This window comes from Symphalangus syndactylus, chromosome 24 (genome assembly GCF_028878055.3).
Source record: "Symphalangus syndactylus isolate Jambi chromosome 24, NHGRI_mSymSyn1-v2.1_pri, whole genome shotgun sequence".
Lineage (NCBI taxonomy): Eukaryota > Metazoa > Chordata > Mammalia > Primates > Hylobatidae > Symphalangus > Symphalangus syndactylus.
The window spans coordinates 36,352,090-36,368,453 of record NC_072446.2 but is presented as its reverse complement, the minus strand read 5'-3'; the positions used below and the strand labels follow the sequence as shown (position 1 = coordinate 36,368,453).

General features: G+C 51.3%; 1 protein-coding gene across 44 annotated transcripts in view; it reads left to right on the top strand.

Annotated features, from left to right (window-relative positions):
• The window catches only part of EPB41L1 (erythrocyte membrane protein band 4.1 like 1), a 177,856-nt gene that overhangs the window by 149,818 nt on the left and 11,674 nt on the right, over positions 1-16,364 (top strand). For 8 of the 44 annotated variants that reach the window (XM_063633611.1, XM_063633609.1, XM_063633610.1 and 5 more), the window contains 5 exons: positions 4,433-4,843; positions 7,243-7,347; positions 9,342-9,425; positions 13,897-13,983; positions 14,784-14,867. In XM_063633611.1, the coding sequence (XP_063489681.1) occupies positions 4,433-4,843; positions 7,243-7,347; positions 9,342-9,425; positions 13,897-13,983; positions 14,784-14,867 (771 nt within the window). Of the gene's footprint in view, positions 1-792; positions 2,725-3,247; positions 3,356-4,432; positions 4,844-7,242; positions 7,348-9,341; positions 9,426-13,896; positions 13,984-14,783; positions 14,868-16,364 lie in introns of all 44 variants that reach the window. The other 36 variants (XM_063633638.1, XM_063633640.1, XM_063633628.1 and 33 more) reach the window with 7 other exon arrangements.

Genomic DNA, 16,364 nt, shown 5'->3' with positions numbered 1-16,364 from the left:
CTGGTATTTGTTTCCTTTAGATTGAACACCACAGTGTTCAAGCTGTTTAAGCCATTGTGGTGCCTGGCACTAACCTGGTCATGTGATATCTCCATGACTACTCTGCTTTCTTCCCAGAAGCCCTCATAGAAAGGTTCAATTTCAGGCTGTGGCCTGTGGAACTTAATGCATCCCTTCAATTTGCCATTGGATCACAGTTGGCACCCATATTCTGTGGTTGTGAAATAAGTTAGCAAAGATCTCCAGCCTCAAAAATCAGGCTTCCTTTTCCTGACTCTGTCTTCTACTAACAGTGACCTTGGGCAAGTCACTGACCTTCTCTAGACCTGTTTCCTCATTTACACAATATGGAAATGAGACTGGATAACATTGTAAGAGTACTTTTGACTCTAACATTCAAAGATTCCATGTGATGGAAATGACTTTCCCCTCTGACGGTGGCAGTTATGTTACTAAAAGAGGAAGAGGAAGGGTCCTGGCCCATCTGTGGATCTCCATTTCCCCATGGCTGACATGGGGAGGGCATAAGACCCCATCCCATTTTATCAAGTTGGGGGCAGTGGTTGAGGAAAATTGGTCAATAATTTATCAAGTGACTGATGGGAAGAGGGACCTTGATGAGAATGGCTGGCACATCATGCCTTCCTGTCCCCAGCCAGTTCTGGGGATGTGCTGTCCCAAAGTCAAACATTTCAGTGGTAGATTGGTCCCCTCTTACAAAGGGAAAAACTCACCCATTCTTCAGGTACCTGATATTTCATGTTAACTCTTCTTGCTCCAATTGAAACACAGGGTTCAGAGCATTGGGTATTTATAGAAAGACAGTACACTAGGCCAGAAGAGCTCGGTCTTCTAAAAGTGACCACCATGCAGCAGGAAGAAAGGCAGGCAGGCCTTGCTGGTATCCTTGCCAACGGCAGACTCTCCAAGGTAGACGTTCTGGTGGACAAGTTCAAAGTGGAAGTGGCCACAGAAGAAATGGTGGGGAACAGAAGAGCAAACACCCAGCAACAAGGAAAAATGATTGCAAGTCCTGAAGACTTTGAGTCAGTGGGGGAGGAAGGCCCCGGGATCAGAGAAAGCCCAGGAGGGGCTGCCCTGGCTTCCGGCCGCACATTGGCAGAAAAGCTCCTCGAGGGCTCTGAGCCCAGGGCAGACACCAGAGAGGCAACCATCAGGAACCGCTGCATGTCAGATGGTCAGCCGGAGGGCCAGACAGAGCTGAGGAAGGGGCTGGAGGAGCCCCACACTTGTGGGAGACCCACTGCTCCAGGGACCAGGCCAGCAGAGGTGGACGTCCTCTCTCCAGCCTCCAACAAGGGAGGACTCCAGTCGTTTCTATTGGATCCAGCCCACGCAGAAGCCAGAGCTGAGTCGAGCGATGAAACTGATACCTCCTTTGCAGAGAGGAGCTTCTATTTAAATTATGAAGAAAAAGACTCAGAAGACCAAGTCCTCCCTCTACCCCTGGAGGAGAGAAAAGGGTGCCTGGATGTCCCTCCTGGAGGTGAGCCCAGGCCGACGCTGAATTCCTTAGACCTGAGGGTTTCTGCTGCTGCTTCCAGCAGGAGCAAGGACGAAGCCCACATGACTTCCCCAGAGGAAGGGGCAGGGACCCCCAAGAACCCTGGAGGACCTGGTGACCTGAAGGGATCTCTTGCAGGACAGACATTTGCTGAAGGCTGGGAAGATGCCCAGTGGGGAGGGGAAGGAGAATTTCCCCACCTGACAGCCAGCGCAGCCCGAGAGGAAGGGGCCCCCGTGAGTGGAGATTTGCTGGGAAAGGCTGAGGAAAGTCCCACAGAGGAACTGAAGAAGCACCCTCCTCACAGAGGACGGGGTGTGCGTCCCAACCCCCAGGCCTGCGCCCTTCCTCAGGCCATCCCTCTGAATGTCAGGAAGCCAGCCAAACCAGACAGAGGCAACTTCCCACCCAAAGAGAGGGGAGTGTTTCCCACCCAGAAAGGAGGGGCTGAGCTGAAGGACCGTGAGGCTTCAGCATTTCTTCACATGGAGGTGATCATTCCCCTGCCGGCCTCCCCTGGTCATTCTGAGGACCTGGCAGCTGTGGAGAAAGCTTCTCCAAGTCCAACCTCCCGTGGGTCAGGGGAGCCTTCGGAGCTCAGGGAGCCCTTTCTTAGACATGTCCATCTTTTGAAAGCCAGCCCAGAGCCCAAGGACCAAGTAGGGTTTGTGGTGTCCCCTGTCACAGGAGGTGAGCGCAGGCCTCCTCCCATCACCAGCAGAAAGCCCAGAGTAGTCCCTGAAGAAGATGAGGGGCGCATACCTCTGGGGTTTGGGTTCCCTTCAGGGAAGCAAAGGGAGATGACCTCTTTCCAGGCTGGGGTCCAAGAGGGCTCCCTAGAAGATATTAGCAAGACCTCAGTGGCCAACAAAATTCGGATATTTGAGACCCACGGAGCTGAAACTCGCCGAACGAGCGAGGGTGAAGCAAGGGCCCTTCCAAATGACTTGTCTTCAGAGGCCCCCGTGGGACAGGCAGAGCAGCAGCGGAGTACGCTGTCAGACCTGGGCTTCGCCCAACTCCAGCCCCCAGGGGACTTTGCCAGCCCCAAAGCCACACATTCTACAGTGATACCTCTGGCTACCAGACACTTTGGGGAGGACACTTCTGCATCCTACCAGGAAGCACGCACGGAACTAGAGCCCGTGTCCCCCGATTCAGGCTGTGAAACCACGCTGGCAGAAGCTTCTGGAACTGGGGTAACTGGCCGTGTGAGCCCCCGCCCCCACCGCTGCTCCCCACCCATGGGGGCTGGCCGCATGCTCTGTAGTTTTTAGAAGCATGTTTCAGTGGCCCCTCGTCATTACTGCAATCAGAGGCTGCTTATCCATCCCTGTGAGTTTTTTCCCTAAACAGGCCTGGGTGTAGCTCAGGCTGAATAATGGGCTTCTCTGCTTGGCCTATGTTAGCTTGGCCACAAAGACCCTCAGCTTTTGGTGTGACCTGAGGGTGCCCAGAGGGTCACACAACCCCCATGGAGAAAGTGGCGCCACCACCAGCAAATGACACACCTGCTTTGCCTTGCCGCTCATACCCGCTGGGTTCCTGCCTACCTTGCTTGGCTTGTCCAGCGATCTTTCTTCATCCTTTCCCATCCCTGGTTCTCCCCCCTTGGGAAAGTTGACAGTCCAGAGGTTTCCATCCTTCGCTTCTGGTTCCCTCTCAGTCCCAGTGCCAAGTTTCTTTCTGCCTCCTTAAGACTAACTGTCTTCTCTAATCCAGAACAAATCCGGAGATGCGGTCAGGGAAGAGAAGTGCTCCACCAACTTAGCAGCCAACACCCCTGGGAAGGGGGGGCACCTGAGATTCGCCAGCCCCTCAGGCCCTCAGGTCTCTGCAGCCCCTCTGTGCCCTGATGACCCGGTCACCTTCACCCGGCCAGGATGCATCGCCGCCTTAGGTTCCCACCTGCTGTGGCAGCACCTCTTGTGCTGCTCAACTCTGGCTTGTCTGGAATGTCTCCCTCACACCTCTCAACCTTCCAGAAACTGGCTAAATGGAGGCTCGCTTAGCAAGTGAATGTCTAAGCCCACTGAATCCCTAGAACCAGAAGCCAAGTTCTTTACAAATCTTTCATGGGTATTAGGTTGGTCTTTAAAAAGAATGTTATGAACCAGCCAAAAATGTGTGTGTGGTGTTTAATCCCTGACAGGCCAGTTGAGAGGTATGTATGTCGGACAAGAGTTGCTGGTTCCCCGAGGCACTGCCTTGGCCCACTGTTGTCAATTACACTGATGGGACCAGAGCCTCTACTCTCTGACCTGCCCGTGGTCCACTCATGGAGCTCAGGGTGGAGCCGGCGTAGCACTCAGCTCCCAAGAAGCTCGTGCCCAAAAGGCCTGACCCCGAATTGCTCCTCTCTAGTCGATGCTGACCTCTCCCCCGGAGACTCAGTGGAATTGACAAACATGTTGGCTTCCTCTTTTGTTCCTCAAAGTTCTTGGCTCCAAACTCTCTGCCTTCGCTTCCTGGGTCTCCCTGAATCCCTGGATCTCCCTCCTTAGTTTCTGTTTCTCAATGCCCGCCTGCACGGATGGGCCTGGGGTCCGGGCTTCCATCCCTGCCTTTCGTGCAATGTTGCTTCCAATAAGCTCCCAGATCCAATACCCTTGGATGGAGCCTCCTGTCCAGGACTCACTGGCAGGATGTTTGCTTTGTACTTGCTTTTGCCATCAGTGTGAGACCCTCAGAAAGGGGCATCTCCACTCTTGAGTCATTTTTGATTTTTTTAAGCTTGTTATGATTTCAAGGAAGCTTTCCTGGGGTGTTTTTCGTTTCCTGGCCTGCTCTTCCATTCGGGATGTCGACACAGCCCCGAGATTTCTCCTGACATTCACCATCTTGATTTCTCTTTCTCTCTCTCTCCCCACCCCACATCCCCATTCTTTTGATTTTATCTGGCCATAGAGAGCAGGGCTGAGGGAGGGCTCCGAGGAGAAAGTCAAACCACCACGTCCCCGGGCCCCAGAGAGTGACACGGGCGATGAGGACCAGGACCAGGAGAGGGACACGGTGTTCCTGAAGGACAACCACCTGGCCATTGAGCGCAAGTGCTCCAGCATCACGGTCAGCTCTACGTCTAGCCTGGAGGCTGAAGTGGACTTCACGGTCATGGGTGACTACCACGGCAGCGCCTTCGAAGACTTCTCCCGCAGCCTGCCTGAGCTCGACCGGGACAAAAGCGACTCGGACACTGAGGGCCTGGTGTTTTCCCGGGATCTCAACAAGGGGGCCCCCAACCAGGATGATGAGTCTGGGGGCATTGAGGACAGCCCGGATCGAGGGGCCTGTTCCACCCCGGATATGCCCCAGTTTGAGGTACAGTGGAGCTTCCTCAAGAGCCGGGCCTGCTGGGCACCGCATGCTCAGAGGGCCCCAAGCCACCCGTGAGAAGACCAAGCACCCAGCCTGCAGCCTGAAGCTCTGTCTCGTGTTGCATGACTGCCCCTCTGCAGAACAGCATGGTTCTGTGCTCGCATGTTTGCCATCTCGGTTTACCCCTAACATGCGCTCCTTGGTGTTTTAACCCTGTGACCCCATCGCTTGCTGAGGTTCAGCGATGACAGGTAGTCTGGTCTTACTTGACCCCCTGCCCCCCCCACCTGTGTTGCATGGCACCTGCAGAGAGCATGCATCTGTGGACTCTTGGGGGCTCCTGCAGCCTGGTCTGAAAGCTGAATGGTTTTTCCTGATCCGGGCCCAGGCTTGTCTCTCTGGGGTCTGGGCTTCCCGGGGAAGGGGAAGCAGTTTAAATCCATCTGGCCCTGGGGTCTCAGGGTGGTAATGGAAGCTCCTGCAAGAGAGGAAATGTGGTCATTGAGGAGGGACAGACTGTTTCTGGGCCTCTCTGTGGTCTCCTCTGTAGAGCCGCGAAGGGATTTCTCTAAGGCACATCTGCCCATATCATTCCTTTGCCCCCTCATCTCTTCTAGACCCAACCTCCCTCCTACACTCTCCTTTCCCCAACATTCCCAGCATTGAAATATGAGCTTAGCCACTGTGGGCTCTCACTTCATGCTATACTCTCTGAGCAGGTTTTTTTTCTCCCTTTTGGTGCATTACAAACCTATCATGTTCCAGGACCAAGTTCAAATGTCAGTTTCCTAGCAGGGGCTTGCTTTCCTGACCACCCTGGGCAGAAGTATTGCCCCCCTACCCTCTTGCCCTGTAATGCCTATGCTCCAGCACTATCCAAAGCAGTCAGGTCAGTGGCTGACGAGCCTGCTCTCTCACCAGGTGGCAGCTCCTCTAGGCCTGGCATATACTAGGCACTAAGAGATGATTAACTGGATGAATGGCTGGGTTACAGGGTTGCAACCATCTATAAGAATCCCCTTCAGCCAGGCACAGTGGCTTGTGCCTGCAATCCCAGCTACTCAGGAGCTCAGGCAAGAAGGCAGGGGGATCACTTGAGCCCAGGAGTTCGAGGCTACAGTGAGCTTTGATCGTGCCACTGCACTCCAGCCTGGGCGACAGAGTGAGACCTTGTCTCTTAAAAACAAAACAAAACAAGAAAAAAAAAATGTCCAGGCACAGTGGTTCACACCTGTAATCCCAGCACTTTAGGAGGCTGAGGCAGGTGGATCACCTGAGGTCAGGAGTTCAAGACCACCCTGACCAACATGGTGAAACCCTGTCTCTACTAAAAATACAAAAGTTAGCCGGGCGTGATGGCACCCACCTGTAATCCCAACTACTTGGGAGGCAGGAGGATCACTTGAATTCGGGAGGTAGAGGTTGCAGTGAGCTGAGATCGCGCCATTGCACTCCAGCCTAGGCAACAGAGCGAGACTCCATCTCAAAAACAAAACAAAACAAAACTATACTTAGAGGTCATAGTCACAGCTTGCCATACCCAAATGGACCCCACATGCTCTCTACTTCACCCCAGTCCTCAACAAACCCTCTTCACTCATTGACATTTCCTGCCTGGATGCTGTAGGCCTCCAAGCATGTGTGGCTCTTGCTCTAAAGAAGAGTCCAGGCCCGGTGCAGTGGCTCACACCTGTAATCCCAGCACTTTGGGAGGCTGAGGCAGGTGGATCACTTGAGGTCAGGGGTTCAAGAACAGCCTGACCAACATGGTGAAACCCTGTCTCTACTAAAAATACAAAAGTTAGCCGGGTGTGGTGGCATGGGCCTGTAGTGCCAGCTACCTGGGAGGCTGAGATAGGGGAATCGCTTGAACCTGGAAGGCAGATGTTACAGTGAGCCGAGATCACACCATCGCACTCCAGCCTGGGTGACAAAGGGAGACTCTGTCTCAAAAAAAAAAAAAAAAAAAAGAAAAAGAAAAAAAACAAAAAAAGAAGAGTAGAAGAGTTCAGCTGAAGTGGCTAAGAGGTGGTGAGCTCACCAGGATTTGGTGACATTATGTATACAAGGAAAACACTTAGCCCGGGGCCTGTCATAGAGTATGTTAATGAAATGGTAGATGTTCTAATAGTAGCCTAAAAAACAGCATATAGCCACCATGAGGGTGTGTGGCACAGGGGTGCAGGGCAGGCCTGCCTGGTCCTGGTGGTGGTCCCGGCTCTCCTCATGGGCTATTTGTCTGTGATATCACACCACGACTCTTTTACCCTGTCCTGAGTACCCTTCCAGAGATGTGGCCAGCTGTGGGGATAGGAGATAGCCTGCAGGCCCCACACTTTGTCTGTGAGCAAGGGTCGTGCTAGGGTTTCAGTTACAGAGCATTCTCCCTCCTTTTCCTACAGCCCGTGAAAACAGAAACCATGACTGTCAGCAGTCTGGCCATTAGAAAGAAGATTGAGCCGGAGGCTGTACTGCAGACCAGAGTCTCTGCTATGGATAACACCCAGGTAACTTGTGCCTTCCAATGTACCCTAAGCATGGGTATTGGGCATTTGGTGGTAGGGTCCCCACTGCTGTGGCCAAACCCCTTGGCCAACTCTTTTAATCTCAGCTTCCCTGGAACCCATATGTTAATCCTGATGCTCTTCTGTGCCTCAGTGTCCTCCCTGAGCTCTGGGGAGGGGCAACAGGTAAAGCAGGTTCCTGTCCTGGGCAGACCATACCTCTTAAAGCCTCCATTTAGCCATCCATAAAATGGGAATGACCCTGTCTACCCCTTCCTCCTGGGCATATTGGGAGGACTGTACTGACTAGTGGATTGGGACCTTGGTGTTCACACTGCTTGGAGGAGTTGGAGAGGTTTCTTGAGGTATCTCAGGGGCTGCCTGGGGAGAGAAGAGGGAGAGATCCCAATTCAGCTTCAGTCAGAATAGCTCACCTTGGGTCATTTTTTATGCATTAGAGTTCCACATCAGATCAGTAAAATGAACAAAGTGAAAGAAGAAAACCAAAGATCGTGTGTCTTGACAAGAAGCAGCATCCTGACCACCTGGAGAAAGCCATCAGGCATAGGCACAGGCCCACGACTTCCAGACCATTCCCTGCACTCCTTCCGTGCTTTTTAAACTTAGGAAGTTAAGATTGAGGAGCTGATAGATGCCCTCCTGGTTTTTCCTGGCCAGAAGAACTATAATGCTAGGAGCTTTTTTGCTCTGAGACTAACCTTTTTCTCAAGAACTGAAATAAGACCAGGAACAGTGGCTCACATCTGTAATCCCAGCACTTTGTGAGGCCAAGGCAGGCAGATCGCTTGAGCCCAGGAGTACAAGACCAGCCTGGGCAACATAGGGAGACCCCAGCTCTACAAAAAATACAAAAATTAGCTGGGTGTGGTAGCACATGCCTGTAGTCCCAGCTACTCAGGAGGCTGATGTAGGAGGGTCACTTAAGCCCAGGAGGTCAAAGCTGCAGTGAACTATGAGCTATGATTGCACCCTGCATTCCAGCTTGGGTGACAGGGAAAAAGAGAGAGAGAAAAAAAGAAAAAAAGAGAAAACTGAAATAAGACATAAACCAATACAACATGGGCAATTCTTTTGTTTCCAGATTTTTTTCTCCCACTTTTATAATGATGGTAGGAGTTTATGAGGCCGCCTACTACAGGTCAGGACTCTTGAGTTCTGATGAGCTGTGTGACCTTGGGCAAGCTGCTTTCCCCTCTGACCTGCTTTGTTTTTAGTAACATGTGTTTCTGTTGTGTTTTCATACAGAAAAGTATAAAGAAACTAAAATTGGCCCTAGATCCCACAGCCCAGTAACCCTTATTGACATAAAAACAAAACAACAAAAAAAGTTTATAGTTATACAATTCAAGCAGAACAAAATGGGATTTTTCTTATAATACCACCCAGAAAAAAATATAAGCCTATTCCAACACAGAGACCTACATCTCTATATACTTAACAATGTTTACACAGAAGCGATCATTTTCTTACACCTTACCTTTCTTCTTAGTAATTATTTTGGAGATCACTCCTTGTTGGCATACATAGACCCACCTTACTCTCGATCATCTCAGTTAGGAGGCATATCTTGATTTATTTCGCTGTCTCCCAATGGCTTGCCCTGTGATTGTTTTTGTTTTGTGCAAATCATGATCAGCGCTGCTGTGAATTTCCTTGCTCGTACTTCTTGGCGAGCTTTTCAAAGGTTATATCCAAAGAGTCAGTTCCTAGAGATTGTTAGGTCAAAGATTACACGCATTGCAATTTGGATAGAATTTGCCAGATAGTCTGAGATTATTTTTTATTTATGAAATACACTGGTTGAAATGTAATGAGGGCCTGTTGCACCTCTGTGATTTGGTCTGTGTGCAGCCCCCTGCCAGTGATGTTCACTTACACAGCCTGTCACTTTGTAACTGGGAGGCCGTGAGCCCAGGTGACAGATGCTGCAGGTGTACCCGGCTCTCCCCAGCTCTAACGACTCCTCCTCTGGTCAGCAGGTTGATGGGAGTGCCTCAGTGGGGAGGGAGTTCATAGCAACCACTCCCTCCATCACCACGGAGACCGTATCGACCACCATGGTAAGTTGAACCCGGAGGCTTCCCTCTCTGACCAGCCCCCTGCCCCGCCAAACAGCCAGAGAACAAGCTAATATCACCTGGCTGCTTCAGGAAGTTGTGAGCTGCCCTCGCTGCATCAGGCACGGGACATAAGTCAGCCGTTTATTATCTGGGGCTTTAGTTGCCACAGGACATACGGTCAGGCCTCAGTTTTCCAAAGTGAGTAATGGAATCCCCACTGATAGTGTCAGTTATCTAGACCATCTCAGCCACGGCAGAGAGAGAGAGAGAGGATGGTCTTCTTTGGTTATTGGCACCCACGAATCTCATCTTGCATTGAGATTTCATTGGCTCATCTCACCTCCACTCTGAAGGTGAGGCTGGAGTCCTTCCTGTGGACCCATCCTGGTGGCTGCACATTGTCTCATGCCTTAGACCACTTCCTTGCCTTGGTCAGTAGATGGCGTGCGGTGACCCTAAGTTGGAAACAGGATTTTTGGGACCTTCCTATTGAGGGACCTCATGGTTCTGCTACTTATTTTCTCTCTGACCCATGAAGCAAGGCCCTTGGCCTCAGGTGTCCTCATCTGTAAAATGGCAATAATCTCCACTCTGCAGTTCTTAAGAGACCCCAGCAACACTAGATCCCTTCATGATTAAACAGAACAGATAGCATTTGGTACACAGGTTGTGGTTCCAGGCAATGTGCTGAGACTCCTGAGTGAATAATCTCAGTGGATGCTCACAGACACTGTGAGGTGGATGCTTTTCCCTCCACAACCTTTATAGATGAGGTAACTGAAGTTCAGAGAGGTAAAGCGACTTACCCAAGGTCACACAATCAATAAGTGGTAGTGCCAGGTTACCCCCAGGCATTCTGACACCAGGAGCCCCATTTTCAAACCCAGCCACTCTGCTCTGCTCCCTTAATCCTGACCATCGGCCACATGGGGCTGGGGCTGCGGTTGCAGCCGCTACTCGGGCTAGGGAAGGTAGCAGTGCTGGAGCCAGATCTATCTTGAGCCACTGAGAAGTTGTTTTCAAATACTTTTTCTTGCCAACCCCCTGACATATACATAGGAAGGTAATTCCATCAATCTAGACTAGCCAGCAGGTAGGTTTTGAATACACAGAAATTTTAAAATCAGTAAGTCCAAACTAGTTACCAGCTTGCACACCTTTCCCTGGTCACTCAGTTCCTCCTCTCCCCTCAGTCCTTCACCATGTGTCATTGGGATGCTTGTAGGGCTAAATTTAAATCCGTTCATATGGTGAGCAGGCACTTATACCATTCATTTACCCATCCATCCATCCATCTATTCATTCATTTGTTCCAAAAACATTTATTAGTCTCTACTATCTGCCTGGTATGGGGGATACAGTTGAAGAAACTATACTGCCTGCTGGAATTCATTCATTCAAATGACCGTCATGAGCACCTTTAATGTGCTGTGCCCGTGTATTTAGGTTCTGGGCATACAGTGGAGAACAAGGCCCAGCTGTCCCACTTCCTGGCTGGATGACCTTGGGCAAGTCACCTGAACCTCTCCAAGCCTCAGTTTTCACTTCTGTAAAATGGGTGAGGGTAGTGGGCAGTGTAATAGCATGACCTCAAAGGGCTGATGTGAGGGGGAACCAAAGCAATCTGTGCAAAGCCCTGATAACAGTGCCTGGCGCATAATAAGTAGTCTGAAGATGTGAGCTGCAGTTACTTCTTTCCTGCCTTCATGGGACAGTGTAATAACGCTATCCTAGGGGCCACCAGGAGGACAGCTATGGGGTGACAGCTCTGCCAGAAGGAGCCAGGAAACGCTTTCCCTAGGCAGGGACATTTGAGTGAGCTATGATTGAAGGATAAATTAAAGTACGGTCCCGGGGGGAAGGCATTCTAGACAGTGGGAAGAGCAAGTGCAAAGGGCAGAAGGGAAGGAGTGCAGCATTTGGGGAAGGACCAGTGGTGAAGAAAGCCAGATGTCAAGCACATGGAGGAGGAGTCGGCAGGGAAGAGCTGGAAAGGAAGGCTAGGCCAGAGCTTGATGGGCCTCAAATGTCATATACCAAGTTCAAACTTCTGTCCTGCAGACAATAGGGAAACACTTAAATTTCTTACATTAGGGACATGATGTCATCAGATATGTGTTTGTGTGTTTTAGAAAGATTATTCTAGCAACCTCTGTGGAGGAGGGACTTGAGCAAAAAATTCTTCCCTCCCTCTCTCTCCTTCCTTCCACAAGTATTGATTGAACACCTGTGATGTGTACAGTTCTGTATCAGCCACTGTGAATCCAGCTTGAAGAAGGGAACATCCCTGAGCTCTGGGGTCCACATGCCACTGGGAGAGACAGAGAGATAAGGCAGGGAACCAGCTTAGATGCTGGTGCCCAGGCTGGGGTGGGGCTGGAGTGCAAGGAGGTGGATGCAGAGAAGGGGTCAGGGTTAAGAGATGCCTGGAGGGGGGAAAGCACAGGATTTGGTGGTTGGTAGGATGTTCAGGGGACAAGAGGAAAGATGAGCTCGTGACACTGTTCACTAGCCAGTGGTTCTCAAAATGTGGTTCCAGGAACCTGTTAGCAAGGCAGGTCCTTTGGGCTCCTCCTCAGACCTATTGACTTGGAAACTCTAGGGTGGGGCCCAGCAGTGTGTGTTTTTCCAAGCCCTCCAGCTGATGCCTCTGAAGTTGGAGAACTGCTGATATAAACAGAGCGATGGGGGAAAGTGCTCTTTAGTGACAAGTGTGTGTTGGAAGTGGAAGAAGCAGTGAATTCTGTTCGAGATCAGATGAGTCTGAGGTGCCTGTGGAACATTTCCAGGGGAAAATGTCTAGGACACAACTGGTTTTAAAGGCCTAGGGTCCAAGAAAGATCTGGGCTACAGGTGAAGGGATAGGAGACTTTGACCTTCATGAGGCAGCAGAAGCTGTTGAGTAGCCGAGGTGGCCCAGAGAGCGGGTGGCAAGTGAGGAGCGCCTGAATGTGGAGGAAGAGAGGGCTGAGTTTGCCTTGGTCAGGGAGAGGAACCACTCCTCCTAGAGGCAGGTGATGGGACTGGCCAAGGATACAGGAGAGGAAGGGAGGAGCAGAGGGTGCCTTGTTTTGAATGACTGATGTCCCTAGTGGTGGCCTCTGTTTTTAGTGTGAAGGTGGAGGTGAGGCTTTGCCCTGGGAAAGACAGAACAATGAGAGAATAAGAGGCTTTAAGGGAGAACTTCCCAGAATGTTGCTAGGATTCAGAGGGGTTAGTGGCTGTTACGGGGAAAGGAAGCATTGAGCCCGGAAGCTGCCCTTGGAAAGCCTGCTGCTGGGCCACATTCTGGAACTGCGGGTGCCATCTGGGAACGTGCCTTGTGGTGCAGTACCAAGGGACCAGGCTGCTGGCAGCCTTAGCAGGATGCAGGTGTGGGAGCGGCAGGAGAAAGTCAGAGAGTTTCTGTCCTCACCTGTCCCTTGGTAGGCAGAAGTCCAGATCTAGTGCCATGCCCGGACCAGAACCAGAGGTCAGGCCACTGAGGACCTGCAGAATGGACACAGTTCTGGGCCCCTGGACAGACAAGGCTGAGCCCTGAGATGGTGCAGAAAGTAGGAGGTAGAAGCAGGCAGCTGGGCCCTGGCGCCAGATCGGGGGCAGTAAGTCAGGGGACAATTCCAGGAAGATCTAGCAATTAGAATTTAAGGTAGGGCCAAGAGAGCTGTCTGAAGGGAAAGATTCCCAAGGGCAGAGTGGTGTGCAGAGTGTGTCGGACTTGGAGTCAGACAACATGGAGTTAAGTTCCATCTCTACCACTAACTTGCTGGGAGACTGAACACTTAAGTTTCTCTTGCCCTCCAGTTTCTCATCTGTAAATCAGGAATATTAAAAATAATGCCCGACCGGTGTTATGAGAATTAAATGAGATGAGGCATGTAACATCCTTAAAATGATGCCTCGCACATAGCAAGCACTCAGAAAGTCATTATTATTATTATATTCTAAATAGCCAGCTTATGCCCCTATATTTATCCTATGTATTTTGGTTTGCAAAACCTTTTCTACTCCATTAGCTTCATAGGTTTTCTGTGGGATTGGGGCAAGGGTCGTTTTTTACAGATGAATCTGTGAGGCCATCATTCATCATTTTACAGATGAATAGAGAGGAAGTGGCTCTGCCCCAAGTCACATGGCTTGAAGGTGGCAGGGCAGGACACGAGCCTGAATCTGGCAACTCCTCTGCTAGTGCTTCCGGGGAACAATGCCATGTCTTGATCACTACAGTGTTCCTAACGCCAGACAGTCTGTAAATGTTTGTTGAATGAGCGAGTGTGCAAGTGAACAAGTGTGTGCCTGAGTGAGCAAGGGATGAATGAGAGGAGGCGGAACTGAACGATGCCTTCAGTCCTTTGCTTCTACTGTTTCTACTCAACCTTGTGGTCGTGATAGCTACGTGGCCACGTGCTCCGCCCATCCTGGGGGCCCACCCGGCTGAGAGCTGGCCATCTGAGCACTATTGTTTCCCCAGGAGAACAGTCTCAAGTCCGGGAAGGGGGCAGCTGCCATGATCCCAGGCCCACAGACGGTGGCCACGGAAATCCGTTCTCTTTCTCCGGTAAGTGGGCAAGGCCAGCTCAGGCTAGGGGACTTCACACTGAGAATATGGGCATGGACCCATGTATGGCTGGCAGGCAGTGCAGCGTTGAGCCCAGAAGCCACCCTTCTAGGTGCAGAACCAGGAAGCTGGACCCTTTTCAGATGCCCACAGGGCTCCCTGGTGCCTGCTAGAATCTCATGAGTGGCCCTTTCCCCACCGCCCACACATGTAAGTGGGGCATTGGTGGCGTGTGAGGGTGAAGCGGCCCCTCACCTTAGTGGTGCTGCTGATGGTTCTTTTGCATCTGCCCTCCCTACTAACCAGGAAGAGCAATGGACTAGGAGGCCAGAGGCTTGGATTCTGGACCTGCCTCTGTTGGTGCCTGCCCGGTGACCCTGTGTCTGTCACTGTAGGCTCTCTTTCAGCTCTTGCATTCTCCAAGTCTGTGGTTCTCATTGTTTAGCTCCGCAGAGAGCGTGCACCTGGCTATGACAGGATGGGGCATCAGGAGGGCTCTGTTTCCACCTTGGATCCTTTTGGTCATTCTTCCATGATGCCAGGATTCTTAAATTCTAGGGTATTGTTAGGATTCTGGGCCTCAGGAATCTTAGCGTCTAGGAATCTCAGATTCCAGGGTTTGAGAATTTGATGGGTCTAGTTTTCTGAAGATTCTAGTATTCTTGAATTCTTAATGGCTCAAAGCATCTTGACTTCAAAACGTCACCTTCACGGGGCCCTTTACCCCACCCCGCCCCCACCCCTCCAGAGCCCAGTGTCCTTACCTGACACCCTGGGTGGGGGGTGGTTATATTCTGCAGATCATCGGGAAAGATGTCCTCACCAGCACCTACGGCGCCACTGCGGAAACCCTCTCAACCTCCACCACCACCCATGTCACCAAAGTGAGTAGCAGCAGGGCGCCCCATGCCCCCAGCCGAGCTGCAGGCGAGAAGGTCATGACTTGTTCTGCTTTGGCTTCGCCATCTGTAAAGCGGACAGAGAAAACCTGTAGTGTTTACCAGCTTCTGGAATACTGTGCGCTTTGTCCTGTGCCCCATGTTGTTCTAGGCACGGGCCCTTCCCACACAGCATTGACAGCCAGGCTAGGGGGAACAATACTGTCCTCTTTGAAGTAACTGTGAACCATGGCGTGTGCACCTTGTAGATGGAAAGTGCTGGAGGAATCTAGACGGGGTGACATATGGGAGGCCCTGCAAGAGTCAGGAAGCATCTCCTGGAAGAAGTAGGGACTGAGTAGAGTCTTGGAAAGCCAGGCAGGACACCTGAGGGAGGAGAAGACAGATGCGGGTGTTCTAAGCAAAGCAGAAGAGGGAAGCAGAAATTGTGTGTTTGCTTATTTGTTTGTTCGTTGAGCAGATGTTAGTGAGTGTCAACTTTGTGTTGGCCTCTGTGCCAGGGGCTGCTGGATGTAGCAGTAAGTGAGGCCTGTTTATGGGACATGAGAAGCACATGTAGGGGGTGTAACTGGGAAATTAGGTTGCACTGGGGGCAGGGAGGTGGAATATAGAGCAAATAACAAATACCAGGACACATTTGACTCTGGAGGATCTGGGCCTCAGGGAGATTGGAAAGCCATGAAGGTTTTTAGACTGGAGAGTAACCCAGTGAACATAGGTTTAAGGAGAGAATATCAGGTCCACCAGGATGTGTAGATAGGCGGGAGAAAGAAGAGGGAGAAGTATGGAGAGAGACGGATAATAAATAACTCAGGCCTGGTGGGGAGGGCCTGGACCAGGGTGTGAGTCAGAGCTCAGGCAGGAAGAGGTAGGGGCAAAGGAGGGAAGCCTTCCTGGGTTACCCAGCAATAAGGACAAGGGCTAGTTGGGAGGCAGGCGGGCTGATGTGTCCACACCTATGTGGCCAGGAGGAAGGCAGGAGGGCGCCTAGCCAGGGCTGGAGGCCTGGAGCAGCCAGGTTGATGAGCCATCAGAGGAGAACTCTGGTCAGTTGCACTGGGCCTTCATGCACAGACTCTCCTGCGCCTCTACAGGATTCAGCACTTTCTCACATACCCCACAAAGAACCCACTCTCAGCAAAAGCATTACTGAGCAATGTTGACTTCTCTGAAAGCTTTATGGGAGGTTTTACTTCCCACGCCCACAGCAGACAGCTCAGGAAACTCTTCTTCCCAAAGTCCCTGCCAACTGGGAGCCCCCTCTTCTTTCTATCCACTCCTGACTCCAGCTGGGATTCCCCACAGACACCACCCTGCTTTAACATGCCAAAAAATTAAGTCCTGCCTCAGTTATTACTTCTAAACTTGTCCAAACCCCTTGCCTTCAGAAAACAGCGGAGGTCATAAGTATCATCAATCTAATTTTCTCTTGTAGTATTGTTTGAAGTCGCTTAAGGCAGAACCTTGTCACCATTCACATTT